At 40.6% G+C, this 19,294-nt stretch overlaps 1 protein-coding gene across 1 annotated transcript; it reads left to right on the forward strand.

Annotated features, from left to right (window-relative positions):
* CDK20 (cyclin dependent kinase 20) lies at window positions 1–18,292 on the forward strand. Its single transcript, XM_070741259.1, has 9 exons — window positions 1–215; window positions 4,231–4,320; window positions 4,437–4,550; window positions 6,468–6,656; window positions 6,858–6,979; window positions 7,306–7,368; window positions 8,533–8,656; window positions 11,654–11,809; window positions 15,704–18,292. Exons 2-9 carry the CDS (start codon window positions 4,246–4,248, stop codon window positions 15,890–15,892), a joined length of 1,032 nt encoding a protein of 343 aa, XP_070597360.1. The 5' UTR covers window positions 1–215; window positions 4,231–4,245; the 3' UTR covers window positions 15,893–18,292.
* The last annotated feature ends 1,002 nt before the right edge of the window (window positions 18,293–19,294 follow it).

A 19,294-nucleotide genomic window follows, 5' to 3' on the forward strand; every position in this document is an offset into this window, starting at 1 on the left:
GCGACCGAGAACCTGAACTCTCGTGGAAATGCCGGGCAGCTGCCAGTTGCGGGAGCGCGCGGCATGCTGGGAAGCAACCAGCGTCGGGAATTCTTTTTGCTAAGCAGCCTCCTGATTCTTCAGGGACCGGAGAAAGCGAGCTGGATGGCGGAGTCCTGCCTCCACCCCCCTGCTGGAATCCTTTAAGGGAACCTGAGCGTGGCTCCCCTAGTAGGGTAAGGAGGGGTTTACAGGGTTTTGCCTAAGACGACCCGGAGCCCCACTCTAATTATCCGCCCAAGCTGTCCCACTTGCTTTTTCTTTTCTGTTCTGTTCTTATTAAAGCGTCATTACCTTTATTGGGGGTTAGGAGAACAGCTTCCACACTTTTCTTGAAAAGGAACGGACATACACCGTTATTACAATTACAATTAGAAAAAGCAGTTCATTAGCCCCTTAGGTTAAGAGAGAGAGAAAGGCTACTTTAAAATATATATCTATCCTAATCTATCTATCTATCTATCTATCTATCTATCTATCTATCTATCTATCTATCTATCTATCTATCTATCTATCTATCTATCTTTATTGGTTATTTACATTGATAAAAACAAAATGACATAAAAAGAAAACATACATACTTACAAACAAGACAAAATAAAGCATTATACATTAAGTAGCTTTGGTATCAGAACTTAGAATGGATACCTGCTATATAACAGGATATTTTTTTTATTTGCAGCTTATTCATTTGCAACCATTTCAATCCCTACTTACTAATACACGTTAATCTCCTTAAATTAATCAATATCTATTTCTCTGTGTTTCCTTTTGTTTCAACTATATTTATTCTGTGGTATAATGGTTCGTTAAAGCAACTATATTTACATTTGACATTTTTCTCCAGTTTCATTTGAGTGTGTATTCACATCAAGATTTTAATTATTTATACCACCTGTCCCAAGTATTGTGGAAAGGCAATTACTGTACTATATGTGCGTGCACCATAACGAGAAAGTACTGTATGTAGGAATAGATTTTTCTCTGTATTCTTTCGTGCAGTTACTTATTGAGAAATTGCTCAGTTAGTAGATAACAGCAGCATAGAAGTAGAATTAATCCCGCTTTTTGCTGTAGTATATGATGATGGGTGTGTCTTAAATTACCATCAAATGTCTCTGAAAAGATCCTAGGTATATTTGCAAAAAGATTAATGCAAATTAATTAAATATTTTGTAAAAGAAGGAATCTCTATATTCAACAGCAGTATACCACTGATTATGTTTGGGGGCAGTGGAGAAAGGGGAGAACATTGCTGCTGTGAAATCCTGTTTGCAGAACCAGTTATAGAGATCTAATCTAATCTAGAGATCCATCTAATCCAGGAGAGCTGTTGAAATTGATGGTTTACTTTATGATTAAAACTGGTTCCCATGTTCATGTGTTTGGATTAAAGAAGATGGGGTGGATGATAGAATCATCTGGGCACATACAAAGGAATTTAAAGCAACTATCCTAATCTTTCAACTCTGATATCTGGGATAGGTTTTATACATATTTCTCTTTCTAAATTATATGCCAGACTTGTATTCCAGAGCAACCAGGTCCCAGTTATTGAAAAAAGTGCTTTTCTAATCCAGGATATATCAATAGCAGTTAGACTTATATACCACTTCACAGTGCTTTACAGCCCTCTCTAAGTGGTTTACAGAGTCAACACATTGTCCCCAACAATCCTCCTCCATAAAATCATCTGCTATCACGACCTTTCTGTCAGCGACTACTTCAGCTTCAATCACAACAACACACAAGCACACAAACTTAAAGTAAACTGCTCTAAACTCAACTGCAGGAAATACGACTTTAGTAACCAAGTAGTTGATGCATGGAACTCACTACCAGACTCTGTAGTATAACTCCCTAACTCCCAAAAGACTTAGACTATCCACTGTTGACCTCTCCTGATTCCTAAGAGGTCAGTAAGGGGTGTGCATAAGTGCACCAGCGTGCCTTCCCTCCCCTGTCCTAATGTTTCTCTTTTACTAGTATCATATACCAGTATATAAATATTATCTCTTTGTATACCACCAATACGTATTTGACAAAACAAATAAAAAAATAAATAAAACTGGATCCAATAATGAAAAAAAATCATTTGAGCAAGAGGTGGTTTTGCTTTTGAATCTTTTAATAAAAACAAGTTGATCAAATATTATTGAGGAATTCTTATTTGTTATACAGTATTCTAATTGATATTGACCTTGAATTCCCATCCCATATCAATGTGATTTGTAGTTGGTGGATTCTTATCCTGTTTAAATTGAACTTTTAGCATTGACTAATTTACAGTAGGGTGGCTTATTTTATATTTTACTTTTCTGGAAAAGGAATGAAAAGAACAGCCTGACTTTGCTTCCTCAATGCTATAATACCTTGTGAAAGAATCTTGAAATCAACATTGAAGAAATTCACAAAGTAATCTAGTTAATATCATGTGATGCATTTTGGAAGTTTACTTTGGTTTGCTTGAAATTCTTTTCTATACCACCAAGAATTCTGATTTTTAAAAAACCTTGTCACTCTATATATGTGCCAGAGAAGACAAAGTTCAGATTTATTTATAGTATTGAAAAGATTTATAAGGCTACTTATCTTATACAATATTACCCTGGCTGACTAATAATGGCTACATAAAGAAAATACAACTAAGATAACAACATACTCCCACCCCAAATATACAGCTTTTATATTTTATGTTTGGTATGTATGTGTTGTTTGGTTTTAAATGATGGGGTTTTATATGTTTTTTCTCTTTTAATATTAGATTTGTTCCACTGTAACATTGTTTTTATTATTGTTGTGAGCCGCCCCGAGTCTTCGGAGAGGGGCGGCATACAAATCTAATAAATAATAATAATAATAATAATAATTATTATTATTATTATTATTATTATTATTATTATTATTATGTGTTGAACTCAACTCTCAAATGTCCAAGTGGCTGGAGGAACAATTCTTCATGGCCTTATACCAAGATAGTTTCTTCAAATGCCATTTGCATTCTAATGTGTGTATTATAATGGACATTTGTTTTGATTCATTTTATGTTTGCCACCAGGAATCAATAATAATAATAATAATAATAATAATAATAATAATAATAATAATAATTTATTCAATTTGTATGCCACCCCTCTCCGAAGACTTGTTGAGAAGGGCATCCAAATTGAATAAATGTCAGGCTGAAGCCATCGTTTTGAGTTGGAGACTTTGGTCTGCCACAAGTAGAATAGTACTGTGGGAATTGGGGAGGGGTGGTTGCATGAGAGAGAAAGATACTAGCCACAACAAATTCTTTCCAGATATTCAAGGCCTTCTTTTGTTCAGCAACAGCTGGAAGTACAGGGGAGGATCGTGGATGTTGAAAGAACCGGAGTGGTCCATGCAATGAACTTGTGGGTGTGGGAACGAGGGATGAACCTTAACCTGGGTGGAGAGCTATAGGAAAAGTTAGTACCGGGTTGGCTATAGTTCGTGCGGGTTGCCTATAGTCTTCGGAGAGGGGCGGCATACAAATCCAAATAATAAATAAATAATAAATAAATAGTTCATGGCCAACATGACTCTGTTAATAAATTGGAACTTGGAAGAAGGCCAAGGCTTGGACTCGGATTTATTTCTCAGATGTTAATTGGGACGCTGACCATAAATATACAGTATAAACAAATACGCCCACTGGTTTCAATAAATTAATTCAAAGACAGAGAGTTATATAAAAGATTTAAGTCATAGAACATTTTTAAAATTGATTTAACAAAAGGGCTTCCCCATTTAGAAATGGTGATTCTGTAAAGACCATGGTTTTTTGTTTTTTTTCGTTAATCAAATTGTTTCAGTGACTTAATTTTCTGTTGGAAGCCAAATTAGTTAACCAGTTAAAAAAAATGTGCAGGAACATACCGATAGAAATCTGCAGCTTGCAAGATGAAAGGTGTTCTATCTGAAAGTTTGCCATTAGAAGTATTTTGAGCCTTTTGAACCTTTATATAGATTTTAAAGCTGATGTTAATTGTTTTAAATTACTTCTACTTTTTGGGGTGGTTAGGTTAGCAGTCTAATGTTAGCTTGAGAGAAAAAAGTGGGACATACTTTTAACAAAGAAAGAGGGGAAAACGAATCACAAGTTCTTTCATAAGAATGCATGAATCCCAGGCTGGAACAGATGAGCTGATTTTTCATTCTCTGTTTCAGTTATGAGAAGGCACCATGGATCAATACAGCATTCTTGGCCGTATTGGAGAAGGAGCCCATGGCATTGTTTTCAAAGCCAAGAATATAGAAGTGAGTGGAATTCCTCATGATCTCTCAACCCAATGTAGCCAGGTTTGCTCCCCCCCCTTCAAGTTCTGGGGATGAACATTTGCTTCCAATTTTTATTCTGCTTCCTTACCTGGCAGACTGGGGAGACTGTGGCCCTGAAGAAAGTAGCTCTCCGCAAGCTGGAAGATGGGATCCCTAACCAAGCCCTGCGGGAGATCAAGGCTTTGCAGGAGATTGAGGAAAACCAGCATGTGAGTAGCTTGTGGAAATGATGATTCGTGAGTTAACTGGGTCAGTTAACTGGATTCTCAAGTTCCGTCTCAGGCCAGGCCTCCAATAAACTAATAAACTCAGAATAAATTAGCCTGGTTTACATATTGCACTATGGCCTTGATGGTGAATCTACAGCATGCATTCCACAGGTGGTATGCAAGACTTTGTCTTGTGTCAGCTCCAGTAGGCATTTGCGCCCTGGCCAGCTGATTTTCAGCCTTTGGAAAGGCAGTTCCGTCCTCTGGACACTTCAGGGAAGCTTCCTTGAAGCCCCAGAGGCAAAAAAAAATATATATCCCCCAATGGACAAACCAGAAGTTTGGGGAAAATGCACTTTTGATTTGCCAATTTTTTTCACCTACCAGCAGTGGTGGGTTCATACTGATAATAATAATAATAATAATAATAATAATAATAATAATAATAATAATTTATTAGATTTGTATGCCACCCCTCTCTGGAGACTCAGAGCGGCTCACAACAAAAACAACAATGTAACAAATCCAATATATTAAAAGACATCTAAAAACCCATTATTAAAACCATGCAACACAATCATACCATACATAAACAATATAAGCCCAGGGGTATCTTAATTTCCCCATGCCTGGCGACATAGATGGGTCTACAATAGCTTACGAAAGGCAAGGAGGGTGGGGGTGGTTCTGATCTCCGGGGGGGAGTTGATTCCAGAGGGCCAGGGCCACCACAGAGGAGGCTCTTCCCCTGGGTCCCGCCAGATGACATTGTTGAGTCGACGGGACCCGGAGAAGGCCAACTCTGTGGGACCTTATCGGTCGCTGGGATTCATGCGGCAGAAAGCGGTTCTGAATGTGGTCCAGAGAGCTGTATTGGTATGAACTCAGTGATTTTCTGGGGGGGCACCTTCGTGTGGAAGAAGCCCTCAGCTGTGCTTTGAACGAAGAATAAAGATCAGCATTAAAACAAGGGTGGGCGGGAGGGCTTCTTCCACATGGAGACGGCGGGGGGAAAATGGAAAATCAGTGAGTTTATACCAGTGCGGCTCTCTGGACCACCTCAGTAGGAACCCACCATTACCTACCAGGCTTCAGAAAGGCCTGTGCACATGTGCGGACGGCAGTGTGTGTGTGTGTGTGCACATGCGCAGGGGGAGGGAAGGGATGTGGGCACATGCACACATGCTAGCACACCCACACACCCACTTTTGACAGACAAACCAAGCAAGGTTCGCCACCACTGCACTTAGGCAAAATAATCTGAGGGAAAATGTTGGGAATTCAGACAACGATTATGGACGAACTGACCCATTATAACTTTGCCACGACTTTCCCTCCACTGAAACCTTTTGCTGCCACTCCCTTGATCTTCCAGAAACAGGTAAAAACCGCCTATCACGATGACTAGATTTTTACCTAATAACTGGATAGCACAGGCCCCATTGGGCCAGTGACATTTCCTTACTTAACAGAGAAGCAGAATGACCACAGGTGGGCAAAAAAACAGTGGGAGTGGAAGCAATTTCCTGCCACAAACTTTTTTTGGAGTGCTAATTGACCAGCTTAAAGAAACTTAATGAAATGTGTCCAATATAAAGATACAGTAGGTGTTGAGGAGGGAATAATATAACAAGGCTTTAATATAATATTTAATATTAATATAGTGTTTAATAATGTAACTTAAGGGGGGAAATAATATAACTTAAGGCTTTAATATAATATTTAATATTAATATTTAATATTAGTATAATATTTAATAATATAACATAAGACTTTCAGATGGCTCATGCTGTATCAGACATCCAGTCACTAAAACACGCTATACTGAGGATGGAAGCCTAAGTAAATCTTCATGTTATCAGTTATGGGACAGGTCACCCAATATTGAATCCAACTTGTCCAACTTCTCTCTTTTAGGTGGTGCAGCTGAAAGACGTTTTCCCTCATGGCACAGGGTTCGTGTTGGTATTTGAATATATGCTGTCTGACCTGTCCGAGGTGATCCGCAACTCTGAACAGCCTCTTACTGAAGCCCAAGTGAAAGGCTACATGCTGATGCTGCTCAAGGGGGTGGCTTTCTGCCATGCCAACTCTATTATGCACCGGGTGAGGCCTGGTCAAGTTTGAACATAGGATGGCTTCCTTCTCCCAAGAAGATCACATCTTGTTATTTCACCCATTGATAATAATAATAATAATAATTTATTAGATTTGTATGCCACCCCTCTCCGAGGACTCGGAGCGTCTGTGCATCCCGTTCTTCCTTAGCTTCTGAGAGGTTTTCAGATTCTTGCTTTGTTGTTTCAGGATCTAAAACCAGCCAATTTGCTGATCAGTTCTACAGGACAATTGAAAATTGCTGATTTTGGCTTGGCTCGAGTATTCACCAGTGACGGAGATAGACTATATAGCCATCAAGTGGCCACCAGGTAAAAAGCAATGGGTGTGGGCTATGGTTTGTGAATTTAGCCAGGGAAGAAAGAATCAAACTGGAAGATGACTGTGTCTCCAACTCATAGTAGCTACAGTTAACATGTTTATTGGTAATGGAAGTTGGACAAAATAGCTCAGCGACATTCCAAGGGGTCTTAGATTCCCAGTTCAGACCTTGTTGCAAGACTCTTGAAATCAGTCCTAAATGTAGAGAAGACACTGGAGTGTTGGCACCAGACTTGAAAATTATGGGGAGTAGAATTGAGTTTCATTGTGAGGCATGAATAGAGTTGTGTATAATTTGTGTACTCTTCCCACTTAGGTGGTATCGGGCTCCCGAATTGCTTTATGGTGCTCGAAAGTATGATGAAGGTGTAGACCTCTGGTGAGCAGGTTTGATCTCTTACATGTAATGAGCCTAGATAGTTCTATTTTGGGGCTGTTTTTAAGGGGTAGTCTTGGAGTGTTAGAGATGCAATTGTTGAACTGACCGAAAGCCTTCCCACAATGCCACCAGAAGTAATTGATATGCACAGAGGTGGAAAATTTCTAAGGGAATCTAATGTGATTATACTTTTTAAGGGAGGAAATTATAAAGCAGATGTTGGAGGAAAGTTGAAAAAGAATTCAGGTTTCTCCAAAATGGTAGGAAATCGCCCAGAATCACAGTGATCAACATTTACCTCTAATACATTTCCTAGGTCAGGGAAAGTGTTATTACCATCATCAGAGGTGGATTTCAGCAGGTTCCGACTAATTCTGGAGAACCGGTAGTGGAAATTTTGAGTAGTTTGGAGAACTGGTCAATACCAGCTCTGACTGGCCCCCGTCCCAATCTATCCATCTATTCTCTACCTCCCGAGTCCCACCTGATCGAGAGGAAATGGGGATTTTGCAGTAACCTTCCCCTGCCATGCCCACCAAGCGATGCCCACTGAACTGAAAATACTTAATTTATTAATAGATGAAGGATTTTGTATAGTCTATGTTAGTATAACTATACTGATTAAAAATTATACATGCTATTGGGGGAAGATTATAGAATTATGTTAACTATAGAAACTACATTAGCATAAACTTACTGTCGATAAGATAACATAGTGTAGTTGTTAACAGTGTTTTGTTTGGGTTTGTTTATTGTCTGTATATACGTTTCATTTTGTGTTTTTTGTTGTTGGTTTTTGTTTCAGGTTTTTTTGTATTTTTAAATGTAAATAAATCAAATAAAAACTATTTTTTAAAAAAATTGGGAAACCTACCACTTAACCAAGAGTGTTAAGGAAACCTGGAGAAAAGGAAACTTCCTTCAGAAAAGGAAGTGAGGAAAACAAAAAGAAATACAATTACACAAAAGAAAGGGAAGTCTACAAAATGGAACGTTGAAAGATTTGCATGGGGAGGTTGAAAACCATATTGAAATCATGAATCAAAGATGTTTCACTGCATAAGAAGTGGGGAGCTGGTCGGGGGAGGGACTGTTGGTTTGGATGATTGCGATGTTTCCCCTTCTCCCTTCATCCAGCTACCTCTTTTTTTCCTCTTTAACCAGGGCAGTCGGCTGCATCTTTGCTGAGCTTCTCAACAATTCTCCCCTTTTCCCTGGAGAAAATGACATTGAGCAGCTGTGCTGTGTCCTCCGGGTGCTTGGCACACCTAATCAAAAGACCTGGCCGGTGGGTCCAAATAACCATTAGCCTTGCTCAAAGGGATTAGGGCCCAGGGGCAGAGTGGGAACCTTTGAAAGCGAAGAAGCAGAGGTGGGCTCTTATGGGTTCACCTGGTTTGGGCGGATCCATCCCTAATGTTATGGCCAGTTTGGCGAATCGCCAAATCCCACCCCTGGCTGACCCCACCCGCCTGGCCTCTCCCAGGAATCTCCAGGCCTGTTTTGGATTATTATTATTATTAAGGGCGGCATAAAAATTGAATAAATAAATAAAATAAATAAAATAGACAAATAAATAAAATAAATAAATATTATTATTATTATTATTATTATTATTATTATTATTTAGATTTGTATGCCACCCCTCTCTAAAAGTCAGTAAAAAAAACCTTATTAAAAAGCAAAAACATACACACAAACATACCATACATAAACTGTGTAGGCCCGGGGGAGAATGTCTCAATTCCCCCATGCCTGGCGGCAGAGGTTTTTGAGAAGTTTATGAAAGACAAGGAGGGTGGGGAAAATTCTAATCTCCGGGGGGAGCTGGTTCCAGAGGGTCGGGGCTGCCACGGAGAAGGCTCTTCCCCTGGGTCCCGCCAGACGACATTGTTTAGTCGACGGGACCCAGAGAAGGCCAACTCTGTGGGACCTAACCGGTCGCTGGGATTCGTGCGTCAGAAGGCGGTCCCGGGGTTATTCTGGTCCGATGCCATGAAGGGCTTTATAGGTCATAACCAACACTTTGAATTGTGACTGGAAACTGATCGGCAACCAATGCAGACTGCAGAGTGTTGGTGTGACATGAGCATACCTTGGGAAGCCCATGATTGCTCTCGCAGCTGCATTCTGCACGATGCGAGATAAGTGCGGAGGCTCAGGGAGGGAGCGAAACAGGCCTTCTGGAAATTCTGGAAATCCAAAACTGGGCTTGTTTCCAGCCTCCGGAGGGCCTCTGGAGCTTGTGGGGAGGCCGTTTTTTACCTTCCCAGAGCCTCGAGGAAAGTCTCCAGAGCCTGAGGAAGGTGAAAATGCTGGCTGGGGAATTCTGGGAGTTGAAGTCCAAATAGCTTCAAGTTGCCAAGGTTGGGAAACACTGGACTCGGAAACGTTCACCAGGGGGTGTTGCTACTACCAGCGAAACTCTACATCTCCGGCGTGCGCATGTGTCTGAGCGAGAATTTGCTTCTGCACGTGTGCGGGAAGCTAAATCTTGCGAGGGGACACCCGCACAAGAGATTTTGGTGATTCTTATTCACTTCCACACATGTGCAGAACCAAGAAATCGCAAAGTCTCATGAGCGTGTGTGTCCCCTCGTGAGCAAAATCGTGGACACATGCTAGAGTCGTGGAGCTGCGCATGCAGCTCAATTTTTGCTACCTGTCCAAAGGCTTCAACCGTACCGGTAGGATCCCGCTACTGATGCACACCATAGCCACGCCCCCCCAGCAACCGGGCAGAGAACCCATTGCTGAAATTTTTGAAGCCCACCCCCAGAGAAAACCAACAGCCATCCCCGACCCTTGTCCCCATTACGATTCTTTTTTTAAAAAATAATCTTTATTAAGTTTATAGATTAAAAAAGACAGAAAAGAAAAGCACACATAAAAAAGGTACATAATATTTATCTTATTGTAATTATATATATCACATTGAGAATAACAGGGAAATAAGAAAATAAAAAATAAAGAAAAAAGAGGGGGTAAGAAAGGGAGGAGGGGAGGGGAATCCAGCTATTTGGTGGCTCAGTATATTATAGTTTATAGTTATAGTTTATTAGATTTGTATGCCGCCCCTCTCCGAAGACTCGGGGCGGCTCACAACATAATAGTGATACAATACATTACAAATCCAATGGTAGAAAGTTAAATCAATTTAAAAGCATTAATAACATAGTAAAATCCCTAACTATACAATTATACACATTTAAACCTAATTCATCATACAGTAAGGCAGGAAAACATAATAAAAGGGGGAGAAACTTCAGATCGTGCAGAATGCAGCTGCGAGAGCAATCATAGGCTTCCCCAGGTATGCCCATGTTACACCAACACTCTGCAGTCTGCATTGGTTGCCGATCAATTTCCGGTCACAATTCAAAGTGTTGGTTATGACCTATAAAGCCCTTGATGGCATCGGACCAGAATATCTCCGGGACTGCCTTCTGCCGCACGAATCCCAGCGACCGGTTAGGTCCCACAGAGTTGGCCTTCTCCGGGTCCCGTCGACTAAACAATGTCATTTGGCGGGACCCAGGAGAAGAGCCTTCTCTGTGGTGGCCCCGAGCCTCTGGAACCAGCTCCCCCCAGATATCAGAGTTGCCCCCACCCTCCTTGCCTTTCGCAAACTCCTTAAAACCCACCTCTGTCGTCAGGCATGGGGGAATTGAAATTTTTTCCCTTCCCCCTAGGCTTATAGAATTTATACATGGTATGCTTGTTTGTATGATTGGTTCTTTAAATTGGGGTTTTTTAGATTACTTTTTAATATTAGATTTGTTACATTGTTTTCTTTATTGTTGTTAGCTGCCCCGAGTCTTCGGAGAGGGGCGGCATACAAATCAAATAAAATAAAATAAATAAATAAATAAATAAATAAGAAGGTGGTGATTATCCCCATGCCTGGCGACAAAGGTGGGTCTTCAGCATTTTACGGAAGGCGAGGAGGGTGGGGGCTGTCCGAATCTCTGGAGGAAGTTGATTCCAGAGGGCCGGGGCCGCCACAGAGAAGGCTCTTCCCCAGGGTCCCGCCATCCGAAATTGTTTGGTCGACGGCACCCGGAGAAGGCCAACTCTGTGGGACCTAATCGGTTACGACCTCAAGTTTAAGTATGTCATACTTATTGGTGTTTTCAAGGTTTGATCTCAGGATATTTTGAGTAATTTCGTAATGTATCAATCGATGTTTTATGTAAGTTGTTTATTGATATTTACAGTATGAATTAGTTTGTAGAATATTGTAAGTCAGAATTATTTTGCTTTTGTTATTCTTTTTCTGGGACAGGAAATTACCGAGTTGCCTGATTACAACAAAATATCCTTCAAAGAGAAGCAGCCCATCCCTTTGGAGCAGGTGGTGCCTGACGCTTCTCCCCAAGCAGTGCAGCTCTTGAAAGAGTTCCTGGTGTATCCTTCGAAGCAACGTATGCAGGCAGCCCAGGTAAGGGGGAGCGGTGAGGCTGCCAGGATAGTGCAGCATCTAGCAAAAAGAACCAAGAAAGGACCTTTATGGGATTGTGTGAAGCAGCTCATTGTACACAGTGTACAAGCAGCCCTCAATTTACAACAGATCGCTTAGTGACTGCTCAAAGTTACAACAGCGCTGAAAAAAGTAACCTTATGACTCTTTTTCACATTTATGACTGCTGCAGCATCCCCACGGTCATATGTTTTACATTTAGATACTTGTCAGCTGACTCACATTTATGACGGTTGCATTGTCCCAGGGTCATGTGATCATCTTTTGCAACCTCCCATTCAAATGAAGTCCACAGGGAAGCCAGATTCATTTAGTAACCATGTTACTAATTGAATAACTGCAGTGGTTCGCTTAACAAATGTGGCAAGAAAAGTAGAATGGGGCAAACCTCTCTTAACCAATTTCTCACCAAGCAGCATACATTTTGGGCTCAATTTTCATCGTACGTTGAGGAGTACCTGTATTGGCAGAAACCAGTATGTATGAGTCTTTCTTTGAAACTACTACATGTAGATTAACAAAGGAGTATTTTGAGCCCCCTTGTGATTGTCCAAACCCAATTACATTCTCAGTAAACCATGCTGCTTTCTTAAAAAAAACATATTTTCACATTTGAAGAAAAATTTATTTCATTTTATTTTATTTGTCAAAACGTGTACAAGATAATAGGCATGATATAAACATAAACAAAAGCAAGTAGGTATAGGTAAATTTTGACAGTAGAACAGGGGTGGTAGGCACAATGGTGCACTTATGCACACCCCTTACAGACCTCTTAGAAATGGGGTGAGATCGACTGTAGACAGATTAAGGTTAAAGTTTTTGGGATTTGGGGAAGAAACCACAGAGTCAGGTAGTGCATTCCATGCATTGATCACTCTATTGCTGAAGTCATATTTTCTGCAGTTGAGTTTCAAGTGGGTTACATTGAGTTTGAATCTATTTTGTGCATGGGTGATGTTGCAGTTGAAGCTGAAGGATAAAGTGGTAGAAGATTTTATGAACTACATTAAGGTCAGATCGAAGGTGATGTAGCTCTAGGTTTTCTAAGCCCAAAATTTCAAGTCTGGTGAAATAAGGTATTTTGTTGTCCGTAAAGGAGTGGAGGACTCTTCTTGTGAAATATTTCTGGGCTCTCTGTATTGCATTTGTAAATATTGTAAAATACTGTAAAGTAAATTTTATAAAATACTGGACATGGAATTTTTTAATGTGCTGAATTTTGATAGATTGAAGTTGTGGAAACCCCCCTCCCCCCATAAACACACACACACTTTTAGTACAATTGCCTCTGGGCATTAATCTCAGTGCTGTAAAACTACAGATGGACGCAAGAGTAGGGAGTTCTTTTAGATTTAGTGGGTATCTTCCGCTCCCTACTCCAGGCTTAGCTTGTAATAAGGAAGCTGAGAAAATAAGCAGCAGCTTTACAAACCACTTTTGCATAGCGTTTGAACCTGATCTAGGCTATCTCTTGGAATTCACTAAGAGTGCCAAAGATTGCATCCTTGTTTTGGATGCTTTTTGAAAGTCAACCCGGGGAACAGTTTACTTCTAAAAAAATTTTGAGGAATTTTGAGAAGAAAGCAAGTTCATTCTGTTATCGCCAAAAGAGGGCACTCCAACCCGCTTTGCTGTTTTGCGGTAGATATTTGTCTGTGATCTTTTGCACAGCTGTGAATGTCCATTTTCCTAAAGATGCTTCTCTAGCAACATGCAACTATTCCACCTTAATTTTTTTAAAAGAATAGAATAGAGTTCTTTATTGGCCAAGTGTGATTGGCCAATTACACTTTCTTTCAGTGTACATTCAAGTAAAGATAGGTTTGTCAAGAATCATGAGGCACAACACTTAAATGGTTGTCATAACCCTACAAATAAGCAATCAGGAAGCAATATAAATTGTAAGAATACAAGCAGCAAGTTAGTCATACAGACATAAATGGGAGGAGATGGATGATAGAAACGATGCAAAGACTAATAGTAGTAACAATACTAAGGAGAAACAAAAAGAAACAATACCAAGCAGTAGTGGGAAGACATGAGACGATTTAAAGAGGGAAATTATCTCTCCCACCTCATGTGAAATTCTGTGAACAAGGTGGCGGGATTGCATGGTAGAAGCTTGTTCAAACTTTGTTCATCCAGTGTGAATGGCCCATATCCCCCCTTTTTGCTGTTAGCAGTCTTCCCTAGCTGATACAGGTAGTCCTTGATTTATGACCAGTTGCTTAGCAACAGTTCTAAAGTCTAACTGACTACCCAGAGGGTACTTATGACCTGGATTTGAAGTTCCAGCTCTTGGAAATACCTCCCCCCACCCCATAAGATCACATGAACTCACTTCGGTAGCTTAGCAGTTGGGTTGCATTTATGGCCATTTGCAACATCTTACAGTTTTATAAGGGTTTTGTTGAAAATTGGCATTTACTTCTAGCCCAGAGCTAATCATGGACTTATTTAACAGTTGGAATGTTCTGCAAAAAATAAAAAAAAAATCACTTTACAACCATACCATTGAATTGTACAACTGTGATGGGCAGGCTTCATTACAATTGTAACTCAAGGACTACCTGTAATTCCCATAATGCTCAACCAGTAGGACATCTGTGAACTGTAATCCACCCCACCCTAATTTATTTATTTTATTTATTTATTTTGTCTAATACATAATGTAGGTTTCAGAGGATATAATCATAGTAAAATACATCAGTAGAAGAATAGAAGGAAAGACATTAGGAATAATATAGAAGAAATAATCATTGGGAATAATAGAGTTCATATACATGGAGCTAGTAGAAATATAAGAGAGACATTGGGACAGGGGACAGAAGGTACACTGGTGCACTTATGCATGTCCCTTACTGACCTCTTAGGAATTTGGAGAGGTCAACCATGGATAGTCTAAGGGTAAAATGTTGAGGGTTAGGGGATGACACTACAGAGTCTGGTAAAGAGTTCCATGCTTTGACAACTCGATTACTAAAGTCGTATTTTTTGCTGTCAAGTTTGGAGCGGTTAATATTAACTTTGAATCTGTTGTGTGCTCCTGTGTTGTTGTGGTTGAAGCTGAAGTAGTCGTTGACAGGGAGGATGTTGTAGCAAATGATCTTGTGGGGCTATGGTTAGGTCATGTTTGAGGCGTTGTAGTTCTAAGCTTTCTAGACCCGGGATTGTGAGTCTAGTTTCGCAGGGTATTCTGTTTCGAGTGGAGGAGTGAAGGGCTCTTCTGGTGAAGTATCTTTGGACATTTTCGAACTCAATCTGTATAGTCTGGAGGACAGAAGGAAAAGGGGGGACATGATCGAAACATTTAAATATGTTAAAGGGTTAAATAAGGTTCAGGAGGGAAGTGTTAATAGGAAAGTGAACACAAGAACAAGGGGACACAGTGTGAAGTTAGTTGGGGGAAAGATCAAAAGCAACGTGAGAAAATATTATTTTACTGAAAGAGTAGTAGATCCTTGGGACAAACTTCCAGCAGACGTGATTGATAAATCCACAGTAACTGAACTTAAACATGCCTGGGATAAACATATATCCATCCTAAGATAAAATACAGGAAATAGTATAAGGGCAGACTAGATGGACCAGGAGGTCTTTTTCTGCCCTCAGTCTTCTATGTTTCCATGTTCTATGTGTTAATGTCGGAAATGAGGTATGGGTTCCAAGCAGATGAGCTGTATTCGAGGATGGGGCTGGCGAAGGTTTTGTAAGCTCTGGTAAGTAGTGTGAGGCTTACCATTGGGGGAGGCTTTCTGAGAGCTTCCAGGATTCTCCGTGTGGCCCTAGTGGGAGACACTATTTGGATTTGGTCAGAGACAGTCAGATGATTTATTTCCTTTCCTTCCCTAGGCACTTCTGCATCCCTATTTCTTCACACCTCCTCTGCCGGCCCACCACTCGGAATTACCAATTCCCCAGCGTGGGGGCAAAAAGTTTCGTCAGGGGCTCCAGCACCAGCGCGACTTCCATGTGGAGCAGCCCCTGGAAGGGTCCGTGGTAGATCTGGAACTGGTGGCACCATATGTGATTGATGTGTAAAAAGCGATTCCTCTCTTGTTAAAGTCCGGCTTTTATCTCATGAAGCAAGTCGGTTCTTCACCCCGAGGCACTTTAAATTCTTGTGGGAAGGCGCTGTGCTTTTATTGGCTCCATGTGTGGGTAACCATAAGGCTGTAGCCCAGTGATACCGCACAGATGGCTGGAACAAAACCAGGACTTTCAAAAGCATGAAGGTGTTTTGACTTTTCCCACCACATGTGAGCCTATGGAGTGGTTGAATTCGGCAGTTTCTGGCAGATATTTTGTGGCCCAAATTCTGGGGCTACCAAAAAAAGAGGCTGGGGAGGAGCTCTGTATGTGCAGCCTGTGTTTGTCCCCTTTTATTTTCAAGGGAACCAATTTGATGAGTGATTTGGTGGCAGCTGATAACAAAAGAGGGAGTCAACAGCATGCTAAGTTGCCACTCAGGCCGAAGGGCCTAGAAAAAAGTGTTCTCTCCAAAACCTCACAAAATCCTTCCAGTGAGGAATGTGACAAAACTCCTGATATTCTTCAATTTTTTCCTATGATTTAAAAAAAAATTCACAAAATTAAACTTCAAACAAAAGAAAAAAAATACACAAGAACAAAGCAAAACTACACAAGATATGGAAACAAAGGGGGACCTAGTTAAGTTAGGCCAAATTCCTCTCCCTCTCTCAGTTTTGAGGCCTTGTCTCAGGTCTGTTCCTCCTTCCTTCCTCCCTCCCTCCCTCCCTCCCTTCCCTCCCTCCCTCCCTCCTTCCTTCCGTCCTTCCTTCCTTCCCTCCTTCCCTCCCTCCTTCCTTCCTTCCTTCCCTTCCTTTCCTTCCCTCCTTCCCTCCCTCCCTCCTTCCTTCCTTCCCTCCTTCCCTCTCTCCTTCCTTCCCTCTCTCCTTCCCTCCCTCCCTCCTTCCTTCCTTCCTTCCTTCCCTTCCTTCCTTTACTTCCATCCTTCTCTCCTTCCCTTCCTTCCTTTCCTTCCATCCTTCCTTCCTTCCTTTCCTTCCATCCTTCCCTCCTTCCCTCCCTCCTTCCTTCCTTACTTCCTTCCTTCCTCTTCCCTCCCTTCCTCTCTCTCTCTTTTTCTCTCCCCCCTTTTTTAATGTAATGACTGTTATAAAGGTTGATAATTAAACAGGTAAGCAATTAAATTCATGGGCTGTTAATTGAGTTATAGGTTATGAACCCTGAGGAGCATGGTATCCAATGTGTTGACTATATAAAAGCGAAAACCACTCACGCCATAGTCATTAAATCCCCAGAACCGTAAACTTGGAAATTTTCCATGTGTGTCCCTCTTGGCTTCTAGGTGCTCACTAAGAAAGGATTTTTCGAAGACCATCAGAGGGGGCCATGTCCACATGCGTGGGAGGTGGGGGTGATTAGGATGAAACAATATCCAGGCAGTGCCGGGTCATTAGCTGGCTAAGAATATTTCTGAGGATTGCTGCCGCTACGCCAGATCATGTACTTAAGAACTGGCCTGATTTAGAAATCATCTGCCTAGATTTAACTCTGATGTTGATGAAGAAGGGATTTTGCAGGGAAGAGGAAAGGGGAGGAAATAAATAGTTGATGTAGAAAAAGAAAGAATAACAGTCCCCCAGGTTCACAGTCACTGATGCAAAATCCTGACCTACCAGGAAAAAGAAGTAAAATAACCACTCAAAATTTGAGTCTTCCTTGAGTGCAGAAACAACAGCTAGTTTACATGGGCTCATGGCAATTGTTCTGCCTAACGAACTTGCCTGTGTGCTTGCGTATATAGTTAGGTTCAGCTAAAAAGCAAACACAGTTGTTAAACTCAAACCAGGCCCATTTGAATAGTTTTTCCTCCTTCAACTCTCTCAATTGAAGTAAAATGGACAGTAACCTACCTGCCTTCTGACCTCAAACTGACTAAAATTGTATTCCTTTTAAAGGCTCAAAGCCTCAGTTCTTATATAAGGAACTCTAAATAATATAGAGAATGAAAATATCAAGTGTGAATTTAATTTGCAGAATTAGCAATGCCTACTTTTTATTTTATTTATTTAATTTTATTTATTCTGCAAGATCTAGAAAAATTACACATTTGCCAGACTTTGAGTCTTGATTTATGTACTCCTCTGGTTCCTGTATCTGTTGAATCTCCCCCCTCCCCCCCCCCATATTTTTGATACAAGACCCGGATTTTAAGATTGTTTCCAAACAATTATTTTTTGCTGTTCAGTTATCAGATCCATTTGCAAAAGCTTAGAGGGAGTAATTTTACTGTGGGTGAAAACCTAGCTTTCGCCAAACAATATTTCAAAACCATTTTTGGCAAAAAACAAATAATGCAAGTTACACAAAGGATGCGGTTTGATGATTTGATCTAAGAAAGCAATCATTTTTGACGGTTTGCAAATAAATTTCTCTTAGTAAAAGTAACAATAATTGCTCTGAGATGTGGATTCTGTACAAATTTAGTTGGGCTTTGTGTCTGACTGTGGAATGGGACATAAAAATAATTTTATTTTATATTACAGTATAATAAAAGGAACCAAGGGAAGCATCATAATTATAATAATGGTATACATCTAAGGAGAACCATAAATGCAGGTCATTCTTGACATATAACCATTCATTTAGTGATCATTTGACATTACAGCGACATATGACATGAAAAAAGTGACATATGACCAGTTCTCACACTTAAAATTGTTACAGCATCTACATGGTTGCATGATCAAAATTGAGGCTTTTGGCAACGGGCATGTATTTATGATACTTGCAGGAGTGGGTTCCTCCTGGTTTGGACCGGTTCGCCTGTACTGGTAGTGATCCCCTGGTGATGTCATGATGACATCACCAAACCGGATTGGTCGGTGCCAGTCTGTGGGCGCTGCCATCTCTTTTTTTTAATTTTTTTGTTAAATGTTAATTTTTTTGCCTCTTCTGAGCAGGCTCAGAAGCCGAGTTCCAACATTGGGCATGCAGTCACCACCTATTTTTTTGCCCCTCGTTGCAGGAAGAAGCAAGTAAACTGGTAGCGAGGAAAGTTAGAACCCACCCCTAATCCTGGGGCTCATGTGATTACCATTTGTAAACCTTCCCAGCTGGCTTCCTACTAGCAAACTCAATGGGGGAAGCTACATTTGTTTAATGATCGCATGATTCTCTTTAACAAAACCAGTGATTCGCTTAAAAACTGTCATAACATAGAAACATAGAAGAGTGACGGCAGAAAAAAACCTCCTGGTCCATCTAGTCTGCCCTTATACTATTTCTTGTATTTTATCTTAGGATGGATCTATGTTTATCCCAGGCATGTTTAAATTCAGTTACTGTGGATTTACCAACCACGTCTGCTGGAAGTTTGTTCCAAGCATCTACTATTTCAGTAAAATAATATTTTCTCACGTTACTTCTAATCTTTCCCCCAAACAGTTTGCAAAA

The sequence above is a fragment of the Erythrolamprus reginae genome, chromosome 2 (assembly GCF_031021105.1).
Source record: "Erythrolamprus reginae isolate rEryReg1 chromosome 2, rEryReg1.hap1, whole genome shotgun sequence".
NCBI lineage: Eukaryota > Metazoa > Chordata > Lepidosauria > Squamata > Dipsadidae > Erythrolamprus > Erythrolamprus reginae.